General features: G+C 40.1%; 1 protein-coding gene across 1 annotated transcript; it reads right to left on the bottom strand.

Moving 5' to 3' along the window:
- Nucleotides 1-293: 293 nt before the first annotated feature.
- LOC139143399 (protein Wnt-10a-like) lies at nucleotides 294-12200 on the bottom strand. The gene is made up of 4 exons (XM_070713695.1): nucleotides 11750-12200; nucleotides 11311-11576; nucleotides 2817-3091; nucleotides 294-2264 (listed from the first exon to the last, which is right to left on the bottom strand). The coding sequence occupies exons 1-4, from the start codon at nucleotides 11794-11796 to the stop codon at nucleotides 1803-1805; spliced, it is 1050 nt and encodes a 349-aa protein (XP_070569796.1). The 5' UTR covers nucleotides 11797-12200; the 3' UTR covers nucleotides 294-1802.
- Nucleotides 12201-12685: the final 485 nt, after the last annotated feature.

The following is a 12685-nucleotide window of genomic DNA, read 5'->3' as shown; positions in this document are numbered from 1 at the left end:
TATACGTTTCCGTGGACATCTTATTTTGCCATAAGTTTTTTTTTGCCGTCTGTTTCGTTTTTTCTCTTAAATATGCATTGTACTTATCTGCATCAGTGAGTGCAGACACACCTGTCTCTGATCGCATTTAAGCCACCTTGGACGACCAGGGTGACGATAAAAGACCCCTGTAACTGGTGAAATCACGTTATACTGGACATATTCACAGGATCGTCAAGGCAGTGGAGAGGGGCATTATAAGAAGTTGATGATATACCTGCTATTGAACCAACACTCGAAAAGAAAGACAAAATGAGATATTAAATATGAACACATTCATGTGTTTATTGAATGTCATCAATAAATAAGCAGGAAATATTGTGTGAAGATAAAAAGGTTCAAAAGCTGTAAATATTTGGGACAATAAAAAGAATGCTTACAATCATACCCTCAGGGTATAGCTATCACATAATACAACAACATGTGTGGGAATGGGTATTTTTTTAAATTCTATTCATAAAAAAATATGTTTAAAGGCGTATAGGCCAATCACGCCATCATGCTTACGTATACATTATACATACACTCACACACACACGCACACATACACACAACCACCTAATGGTTAGACATATGCCTATATGATACACGTAACAAGACTTACATATTTTGCGAACTCGAAAGTTTGTCATTGTGTCGAACATCAGGTTGATAGCCATTACTTTTGATAACACTTCATTATTTTTGTTCTAAATAACTAGCACATGGTCAATGCACTACAACTTAAAGTAGACTGAAACACAAAGTAATGGCCTGGCTCACATAATACATTTTGTACAATTAATTCTGGCAGAATGAAATTCCGTTGCAAACAATACTTGGCATTACAAACTATATAGACTGTGTTGACAAGTCGAAGACTGGGCATTTCGACATCAATTTTGACTGAGATCAAGAAACGATATACAAAATTGCAGCTGATAAAACTTTCACCCGGGATCCTCCCGAAGTGCGTGAAATCATTATAAAATCTGGTGTAATAAATCGATGTACATACAATATACCGAGATATCGGGAAAATAACGTGTCCTTCTATGGACTGTGAAATAACCGTTGGTTGCACAAGAACACGGCCAATGATGCAATGCGATGGTCCACTTAATATGAAAGACGGTCGGGCAATCGTCCTCATAGAATACATGGCATAAATTTTCACTCGGGGGATCGCTCTAAAACGTGTGTAGAAAACATTTGTACAATGCTATTGACGTTTTACAGTCTGTAATAATAGAAGAAGTAACACTTTTACGGAAATTTCACAATATTTGAAACCTTTCTGTTTGTGGAAACACTGGATTACGAGATTGCTGATTCTCCCAGTGGAAAGCGCCCAGGAACGTGGGCAGAAACTCCTCCGTCTGTGGCGCTCTTTCACCGGGTCTTTCACCTATATCTGAACCGTAGCGGCCGACCTACTGCATTAAGTCTGGTCGTCTTGCAAGTCTAAAACACCCGGTAAGTTGACTAGATGGTGTTCTGATCGTGACTTGGATTAATATCTCCGTGTCCTCGTCAATTCATCCCGCGGCCATTGTGATCCATAAAGTGGGGACGGCGACTTTCTTGTATCGGCGTCTTTTTTAGCAGTAATGCAATGGTCTACCTGCAGATTCTATGCATCTTACTGAAGTCCATAAGGAATGCCTCATCTTGTAAATGTTCGCGCGCTTTTACTACCTACCCGCGTGCTGTCAGAGGCACTACAAAGACGGACTCGAATACGTTGCATTGGTTTAAAGTTCAAATTTGGTCAAAGCCGCGTTCTATTTGCAGACATTCACCCACTCTGACACTTGGCATTCATCACAAGTGACGTAACAGCACCAATGGAAAGTACAGTTACATTTCTCAGTCCTCTGATCCAGGTATATGTTGTACCCTCGTCCGCAGCACATGCTGTCACAGTTGTCCATGTTTGTGCTGGTTTTGTTACATGTGCGCCCTCTCGTGCCGGGCGTGTGAAGATGGGAGCTAGGTTCACAGAAGTCTGGCGAGCGTTCGAAATATACGAGATCGCGTCTCTCCAGCTCTCTGTTCCCACGGGTACTGAACCACGTCCTGCCGCGTCCGTTGTCCAGGGAGACTTTCACGGCCTCGTCGAATCTACCCTTCACCTCGGAGCCGATGTCTCGGAACTCAGCCGTCTCCATCCAACACGTTTTGATCTGACAGCTACCCGATGGCCCATGACATTTGCAGTTTTTCTTCACTGACTGGGAGACGATCTGAAAATTAACCGAACAAACAGCAGAAATCGTTAGCCTCAGCGTGTATACACCAACGACGGTCAGGAAAGTTGCACACGGATATAATACTGATCCGACGATGAACAGTCGTTTACACATGAATCTATTCCACCAAAAGTGGCGAAAAATAAACAGGTAACTTCCAGCGAGAACCGGATTCGCGCTAGTTCGGTTGTAGCCGTTGCACATTAAAACATTGATAAAAATGAGAGAAAGGTCTTCACTTTATATCCGACCAAACCGTGATGGATACTCAATTGTTTCAATATGCCATATATAGTATGTTTTCACGGTGGTTTATTTTGACAAAAGTTTGATGAAATCGTAAGTAAAATTCAGATTCATGAAACGAGTTGTCCGTCTTTGAAGATGGTGGATATCTGCAAAATGATGACTCAAATAACGTTTCCTGGCAAAGGAAAGAAAACATATTGACGTTCAACGTCCACAGCTCTAGATCTGGCAAGCACTGGTTACGCAAAATTTGGCCAGTGTATTTCACGAGTTTTATCATTTTGCATCAGAACTTACCACTCTGCCGGCGTCGTTGTTTTTCAGGTTCATTCTTGAGTGTATATCCGAACGTCCGTTTTCTCTGATATCCAAGAAGTTCCCCGCAAAGAGCTCCCCGAATGCCACATTGTGACTGCAGCCACCCCATTGCCAGTCGGCCTGTGCGGGCGCTGTCCTCGAGGTGAGATCACAACCGCACTGTTGTGGGTGCCTGCCCTCAGCGCAGGACCGCGTCACTTGGAAGGCAACGCCTGCTGATGCGATTGCGTACGCAAAGGCTGTCTCCCGGTAACCTGAAATTGATCGTAGACATATAGCTGTTAGTCTAACCTCGAATATTGAATGAGCGTCATGATGATCCGGATGATGAACCGGGTGATGACGATGATGATGAGGGTGATGTTACTGATGATGGTGATGGTGGGTATTATATCGATATCGTTGCTGACAGCGATTAGAAATGTGTGTGACGATAACTTTAACAACATGTAAGAGCGGTAACCCTGTGCATGTAAAATAAACTAGTAACACCAAGGTAAGAAACCTTCGCCCATTGTTTTGAAAAAACGAATTTGCTGCAGTGTTAATATCAATTCATTGAAGCCCGTTGACAATCCCTGCATTTTTTATATCGTAGACCTGCGTAAGATGTTATGATTTCAGAAACTGTATGTTTTGTTTTTTGCTGTTTCCTTGAATAAACTTTGGCAAAAATCCTTTTATCGTTCAAGGACAAAATTCTAATAGGATATTTTGATGGCACAATTTATCATAACCTAAAGGATAGCCAGCTCATCGAATTCTTTGGATCTGATCGAGCAAGGTTGTTCGTGGTACGATCGTAAAGATTACTTCATGTTGTTCACACACATTGATATCATTCATCTAACCTCTACCCGTGAAGCGGATTTCAACACTTATACAATATCAGCTAATCATCAGGTGATAGAATCGAAAGAATAATATGGCACTAATCCGAGCAATAAACGTCATCACATTCCTTAGTATCCACCTAAAATATCTCTCTCTCTCTCTCTCTCTCTCTCTCTCTCTCTCTCTCTCTCTCTCTCTCTCTCTCTCTCTCTCTCTCTCTCTCTCTCTCTCTCTCTCGCTCTCTCTCTCTCATATTTCACCTAATTATTAGGGTAACAGTATGACCAAACAAAGTCCAACGTATATGTCTTATCTTCATGATATGAGGAAGGTCGAACTACTAGCTTAATTCTGCTATCATACTACTCAACACAAGCAATGGGAAATGTGTCGTACCTCTCACGTGATTCGGCTCTTTAAATGAGTTGCCGTAACTGCAATGTGTTGTCGTGAGTGATACCGAGTGCAAGTACAAGTTTGACAGAAAATACCTTTTGAAACTTTACATTGCCTACTTGCCCAAAGATATTTCAATAAATTGAACTTGAATAAAGTACTCGAACAGATCAAACAACGGAGGTAGTTGGTTCAGTATCATGAGCCTCGCTACCATTTTCCCCGTGGCATGTATAAGTATCCTGGAATAATTGCATTTCATTTTAATGGTGCCTGTGGCCTCCACTGGATGTATTTGCTGGGATGTATCTGAAGTGTATTTGGACATTGCAGAGATCCACATTGGGGATCGGTGACTTGCTTTCAAGTCATGAGTGTTCCCATGTTCACATCGACCGGTTTCAGGGCGCCGCGTTCGGACACTTTAGACGTAATTACGTCCAAGAATTGTAGGCGGATACCGTGCCTCACACACCCGAGATAAAACACTTCAGCAAGATCTGGTGTGTGTAAGTTTTGGGCTCTCACGGCGTAATACAGTCAAACGAGCCAGTCACATCTGCAACGGCCGTCCATCAGCGCTTGAGCTGTAGGTCTGGTTCCAGTGCACTACGTGCGTCCCTGCAGCTCGCTTGAACATGTTCATTTCGGTAGCCGGTCGATTTGATCACTTAAACTTTGACCTCTTCGGATCAAATGTTAACGCGATAAACGTTCACTGCAGCTATGTAATGAGCTCTATTTCCTCCAACTTATCATCGCCACAGTGTTCGAATCGGCTCGCCGTGTATTTTTCTCTACCCTCCATTACTACATCATAAAACGCTGCCTTACGGACAATTTTCTATTAAAGATACCGAATTCAACGGTATCTGCCGAAGTCCATATCAATAATAGCGCTATATTTAGCAATACGACACTCGAATCAACGTTAGGAGCAATAAGTGATACACGCAGTTCCCTATTTCAGACACATAAAAACTTCAGAGACAAATATTGCTGCTCAGGTTATCCTAACGGACTTTGAAAGTCGTTAGGAAGACAAACAACTTGTTTTGATCTGCGGTTTAGCAGCGGTATCGCTTCTATATGCTTCATAATGTCAACACTTCGTCCCTATCTTCTTTGGGGATACTACGGCCGTGAATAAACACGATCCTTTTAGGTTCCCGTAGATCATTGTCCCATCATAGGCCAATGATATTTTTCATTCTCTAAAACATTTAAAACACTCCCTTTACAGTGCTCTTATAAGTAAGAGAAGCGTCCAATTGAGATATTCTAAAACCTTATCCATATTTTATTCTACCTCAAATATCTGATATACAAATATTCGTATTTTGGATTTTAAGCTATGTCAGTGAAATATTGATCATTTGTATATAGGACAGCAAAGTTGCAAATCCCAAACTGTTGTTCAAAACAAACATCTATTCTAACTGGTATATGTCACATAAGATGTGTAGCGGCTGCGAACTTCGCACTTTGCAAAAAAAACACGTAATGATTTTTTAAAAGGGCGAATATGGGGTTAATGTGACTTAACCTCACGGTGCATAATATATTCACTGAAAGAGATAATTCGTTTGCTCTTTACATGTGCAGCACTTTCATCGATGGACCTTGAAAAACGCTTTGGAACGTGTTGTATAGCACCCGTTCGGCGGGCTTGAAGACGTGTGACGTCCGAGTTGGGCCAAATATTACACACCAGGCGTTTTCGATCTCCGGTATTCCCACCGCAAGTGACGTTACTCCATCTCAGAGATGAAGCGTCGTGTTTACACCGAGGGGTGACCTTGGGATTCACTGAAAGCGTTGTTATGTGTAAGTTGTGGATCATCCCAGCTCACCCAAGGTCACGGTCGTAAAAAAATCTCGTAAAGCGGCATTAACATTGTTTCCGTCTGCCAATCACAATGCCCGTTGCTCAGCACATCATACCACCATGCAATTGTGAGCTACTGCGCATGATCAGAATATTCTTGCGTCTTTTTTGTCTATGTTGTTTTCGGCCGTTGTCCCCTGAACCTCACAGCATGTTTTGCAAAAAGAGAATAAAGTTATTACTTTTATAGGTGTATCCTTGAGTTTCTGATAATGGAAAGGGCATGTCGAGCACGCGGAGAAATCAAAAAGTATTTTACCGAGAAAAACAAAAATTCTCATAACTGTCCTTTCAGCGGTGTCTCGAAGTCTATTACATGTACTAAAAATCACACACCTTAGTACTTTCGGCTAAAATTGGATAAGGTATGGGGGTTGCTAACACGGTCTGATTGATGGTGGCAGCATTGGAGTAATACTATCTTCAATTAAAAATTGGGCAGCCTACGCTTTACGCAAGATTTATTTTCAGTCGTAATACGCAGAAATACGTGGGGTTTAAGAAAGAAATTATTGGACTTCAGAATAAATGGAAAACTTGACATAACTGGAAAATTTCTTTCCTCACTGACAGAGAATAAACATGCAGAAGAAAAACGAACGAGGCCGTCTGACGTATCCGGGGAGTAAGGATATACTGACTTTCGGGTATTCGTTTGGTACAACCGATTGGTACACAGTTGTTAATTTTCATTGTATCATCTAAAATCAGGCAAAATAGTGTATACGATGGCCGATCTGCCTAGTCAAGTATAACGCATTATCTATGGGAATCACAGTATTCTAGATAGATTTTGTTTTCAACTGCGCGTGTCTTTAAATGTCGAGATATGTTTAATTGAATCCGTTATGAAGGACAGCATTTCTTTCCACCATGAGATATATAAACAATAAGTCGATTGAGCTGAGCATGCGCACCAAAAGGATCTCCGCATAGTGGTAAACGGTCGGTAAACCAGGCCCACCTTAGTACCATGCAGTGCATTTCCTTTCCTTGTTCGATCGCTGACAATTTTACTTCAATCATACACGTTGAGAAAATACTCCACGTTTTACAATAAAAAATGCAAAATTGCCGAGGCAACATTACAGAATAACCACTGAGTTTGATACGAAGTTTATTGTTTCTCGACGTAATGATCAGTTAAAATAAACAGGATAAGATGTATAACTTGCAAAGCGATGCTTCTTAATTATTTGTTCATTTCTCTAAGCAAGCAACGATATCAAAAATTGGATTACTTCTTCATATTTTATATGACGAGCAGATCGGTTTGATAAGGTTCGCGATCGCGTCGCCGTAATACCATTTCAACTACAATTTGAGGTTGGTTTCAATTCTCAATGACTTGAACTTTGGATCATACTTTCACTACTTTTGTTCTGTAAAACAAACATGTTTCCTAATTTTACTCCATAGAGTACGTTGAAATACCAAGTATTTGGTTTATTCTCCTCCCAATGGTACTTTGAAATGCCAAAAATTGCCTATGGCCACCATATACACTGTGCAATATGTGCAATGACTAAATTTCAATTTTTCCAAAATTGCATCGGATATATTACAAACGCAGCTTCATTGGCTTGATAAACCCATTGCATTGCGATATGATGTCGGTAGTAGGACAAGAAACTCAATCGTACAAACAGAAGAAAGAGCAGTGGCTCAAAATGTGTCAAAGTTACAGGTAATGGAGATTGAAAGCAAAGGAGACCCCGTTTCCGCTCGTATTACTGCTGTCACGATTGCTTTAAAGGCGAACAGCAGAAAATCGATTTCAAAATATTATTAAGATAGTATGTGCCTCGAAAGTGAAAGACTTACACTTTTGCAGTAACCTTCCTTAAGGAATCTTTCAACCGTTCTCTTAAATTTCAAAATCAAGAATAAAAATCGGGGGTCACCGTGCAAATTTTAGTACCAGAGAAACAAATCAACCAAGATTCACCGATATTTGAAATTCAAAATGGCCGCCATTCCTGGTAATAGCTCTATGGGGATAAAATTAAATTTTGGATTTTCGAAAAACTAAGCCGATGAAATTTTTTCTTCTTTCTCCAAGAGCGCTAAAATGAGCCCCAACAAGTGGTAGATCAGAAAAGAATTGTAGAAATTTGAGAGTCCGACTATCTGTCCCCGAGGCGCGTTCTACCTTAAAGGCGAACATCAGAAAATCGATTTTCAAGGTATTATTAATGAAGGTAGAACGGGCCTCGAAAAGTGAAAGACTTCACCGTTTGCTCAACTTTCTCTAATGAATTTTCCAATCATACTCTCACAAAATCAACAATAATAATCAGGAGTCACTATCAAATTTGGGACTAAACAAACAAATTACCTAACATTTACTTATATTTGAAAAATCGATTTTGCCAAAACTAAGGCAATAAAACTTCACATACCCAAAAGTGGTAGACCAGTATTGGAAAAAAATTGATAGTCCGAATATATGTCCCTGAGATGCATTCTACCTATTCAAGTTAAGAACTTCGGTCATGGATTGTACAAACGATTGCTTACAGCATATAAAAATCTTTATTACCCGGGAAATACTGAAAATCAGCACGCAGAGATAAAAGGAGGGAAATTTGACCTTGAAAACAGAAATGTTTTGATTGCTGAAAGAAAATCACAGCCACGTGTTTTCGAAAAGTTCAATATGACGTGATGCTTCTGTCATTTTGGTCTGCTGTATCCGATAAAAATAACTGTTTATCAACATTCTATGCTTTATGAACCAAAATCACGCTTGGTTCGCACTAATTCTTGAGGGACGGTTTTTTATTTCGCTGACTCTTTGATATGAATGCTTTCTGGCAGTTTGAACGTATTTGCCTTATTGAACTGAATTAGATCACTTTACAACTTGACAATTGTAATCCCCGCCGACAGGAAGTCTCTGAGAATTATACTGAAAAGTCACGCAAGAGGGAGATTAGCTTTTAGCGAGCTACAAAGCGCTAGCTGGGGTTTTTTTTATTGAACGGTATTTAGGATGATGGCTCGTTTCTGACGGCAACTTTGAACTCTGGGAATGGCAAACGGAACCTCTTAATGCCGCAAAAATGACACAGCCAGTAAAACCCTCCAGATATTTCTTCAAATGTGATCGTAAAAATTACCCTATGTGACACGATGCCTTTCATCACGTGATTACCGAAAGAACGAATGCACAGTGGTGAAAACCGTATGCAGCCTAAACAACGTTACCGATGAGTAACGTTTACGCGAAAGGGAAATACTTTTAAATTATCTAGATATATTTCACTAAAACTACTAAAAACTATCAAAAGTAGAACTCACATTAAGAATAGACCAGTCAAACCATCAAAGTATTACTAATACTTTGTTGAGACGCATTTTTGAATCTGAAGAGAGATATAGCCTGGGTGTTACCGGTATATCTTCTCTCTCTCTCTCTCTCTCTCTCTCTCTCTCTCTCTCTCTCTCTCTCTCTCTCTATATATATATATATATATAGACGTAAGTGTACGTATGTCCTGTGAGAAATCACAGTGGTTGATGTGAAAAGCAGAGCGTTACCAAAGTTTCTAATAAGAACACAAATTACTTCAATGCAAAGTAATTATATCTATTACTTACGTTTCATGCATCTATAGCAATCGTCAGACGATTGCTAAATGCATGAAACTTAAATGTAACAGATATAGATACTTTGTATTGAAGTAATCTGTGCATATATATATATATATATATATATATATATATATATATATATATATATATATATATATATATAATATATATATATATATATAAGCTTGAAAGTGCTAAGTATGCATGTTGCAAATTGATGAAAGTACTATCGACGCAATGACGAGTGTAAATGCAACAATGGAAAAATGGCATATAAATGACAGAGAGGTTTCAGTGTCAAAGTCATCTGGTACTAACCGCGAGATCACTGTCCAAATGCTCAGATTCATTGAAGTTTGGTGTTACCAGTTGGCTAGTGTTATATTGTCGTCTACGGATACAGCATAGATGGTCGGAAAGCTGTTGTTTTATCATATTCCGTGTTTGATCGACATTGTTAATTGATAAGTTGAAATTCTGTGACTCAAAGTTAATATAAAATTCACATCGACAATAGCCACGATTTGATCTCATGTATGGATTATTTCTACTCTTATTCGAAAATATTCTGTGACGTGGCTCTCGTGGCTTTTAAAGTCAATTTGGTGCATGGCTTCCACTTTGAAAAGGAGTAAACGTTTAAAGGGGTTTGTTTTCGAGGCGTGTATCTCTCCGTGTCACTCTCTAAGTTCAGACGGATGGTTTACACTGCAACTCGCCTGGAAGCAACGGTCATGTTCCGCCTAAGGTATAATGCACTTAGGGGACAGATTCGTTACAGTAATTTGCTGGTGTGGCGCTTAAGTGGAGCTTGTTGAAAATTTGATTAAATTCTCCCGATAGCAGCTCAAAAAGGGATAGAGGCCATTTTGAATGCAAATAATCGGTTCAGTTTCATCACTTTCTCTACTCTTGTAACATTTTTTCTGATTTTTATTCATTACTTTGAAAGAATGTGGCAGTCAGTCTTATTGAAGAATTTGAACAATTTAATAAAACTTTTTCTTTCGAGGTGCCTACTGCACTACATTACCCAAAACCTCTTTTTCTCTATACTCGACCAATTGAAAACCTGTTATTTTAAACCTTGAGGTTAGACCTTGAAGTGTTTCTTGAAACTTTTGACTTTCTCTGATTGTCTTATCTAAAACAGATAGCTACTTCATGATTTACATTTTGACAAGAGACGATGACAAGTTCATGATTTTTTTTCTTGTTTTCGTCTTGATGAGGTGAGCATATTGACCACAGATAGTGGCTATCTAGAATGTCCGTCAGCAAAAGTAGAAAAATGTTAGCTGCCAAAATCTGCGTAACGCCGGGTGCAAAGCCACAGAAACCGAACGCTGCAGACTTTTTACAACATCCTGCAATAAACAGAATAAACTATCGCCGATTTGCCGAATACAGCCACACAGCCTGCTGTAATTCGTTTTGAAAGACGCCGTAATCTCCCGCCAAAACACGTGGAATAGTTTCGCGATGAAGCACGCTCACTCAAGCGTGTTGATGCCCGTATGCATACCAACATCCACGCTCAAGGCGGGCGTTTATTACAGCACAGCAAAAAATTTCAAGCTCGATTAATTCTCACTCCAAAAGTTTGTCACGAAGTATTTCAATACCCCATTAATAAAATGAAATTTGGTTCTCTTGGCTGTAGAGATAAACTGAATATTTTTTCGGTCACGTGCAAGCGCCGTTTGATGCCTTTTAGGGTGGTGAAAACGACTTTAGATCACATGGCGGCAATCTTACCTTTCGCCATTATTGGGCTCTCGTACGGATGCTTGCTTTTCTGTTCCAGATCCGAGCAATCCCACCTGCGGTTTCGCATCTGATACTGGCATTCGTGTACGGCCAGCATCATCCCCTGGATAGCGCTGGCGACCAGGCCCGGCGTCTGCATGCAAATGCGGTGCTGTTTCCTCGTCAGTCCGGGCACCATGCCACAGACCGTGTTGGCGTCCAGCTCGGCGTACTTGGGCTTGACTGTGGTACTGAACAATTGGTTGCCGTAACCCCTGTGAAAATAGGAAAGCGGTTTTAAGAGAGAGAAATGAGAGAGGGAGAGAGACTCGCGAAGCGAGAGCAGGAGGCGAGAATTAGCCGCGTCATGCGATCAACAGATGGTTTTTCGATTCGAATCGGGGAAATAATTCGCAAACGACGCAACAAGTTAGATAAATCATCTCACCTCTGAAAGGGTAAACAGAATAATAGTGCTAGCGGCAGAAGAAACATTCCGCGACCGTGGTTATCTCACTGCTCTAATCGGACGTGCTAGTTCAGAACGGCCCTGTTTAGTTTCACCGAATCCACTGAAGTTTTCCGATCAATCGTCACCTCAAGGAGTTCACTGGTCGGTGTCACGGGTGCCTGTACATTTGCCAATCGCCGAGCCATGGTCTGGTTTTTATACCTCCCATTCGTGCGAAGAGATGCCCCTCTGTGACGTGCTGGGTGAATCACAGACACATGCACAACTTCCCCTATTCCGATGTTTATGGAGCGATCTGGCTTTGGTCAACAGGCTCTACCACGTCATCAGCGAACGGAAACTGTTGCTCCGTTTAACGACTTTTTGATTAGAAGAACCCTTTTCCAATCACCGTTCTCCTTTCCAGAATTATTCTCTCATCCTTCTTGTGCGTTCGAGGTCCCAGGATGTTCTTTCCAGGTCCGCAGTCTCCTGTAGGGCAGGGGAAACTCATCAAATGGCAGGAGGGCGCAGGTAAACAGGAACACGGTGTTTGTTCACAAAGGGAAAATCTGATTGCGCCGAAGCGATGTTCTTTTGTTGGAATCTGTGTCGTTGGTATTTCTTTATATGTTCATTTACACTTTGGATGAGGGGCAGTATGTGAACGGTGGGGTAATTTTAGAACTTTTTGAAAGATAAATATATTGCTATTTATTTATCATTTTATTTTTAATTGATTATTAAAAAAATCCTTGATATGCATAATATATATATATATATATATATATATATATATATATATATATATATATATATATATATATATATATATATATATATATATATATATATATATATATATATATGTATACATATACATACATACGAACACACATCTACATACATCAATGTGGGCCAAACAGACAGACT

The sequence above is a fragment of the Ptychodera flava genome, chromosome 11, assembly GCF_041260155.1.
Source record: "Ptychodera flava strain L36383 chromosome 11, AS_Pfla_20210202, whole genome shotgun sequence".
Taxonomy (NCBI): Eukaryota; Metazoa; Hemichordata; class Enteropneusta; family Ptychoderidae; genus Ptychodera; species Ptychodera flava.
This window is presented reverse-complemented; position numbering and strand designations above follow the sequence as displayed.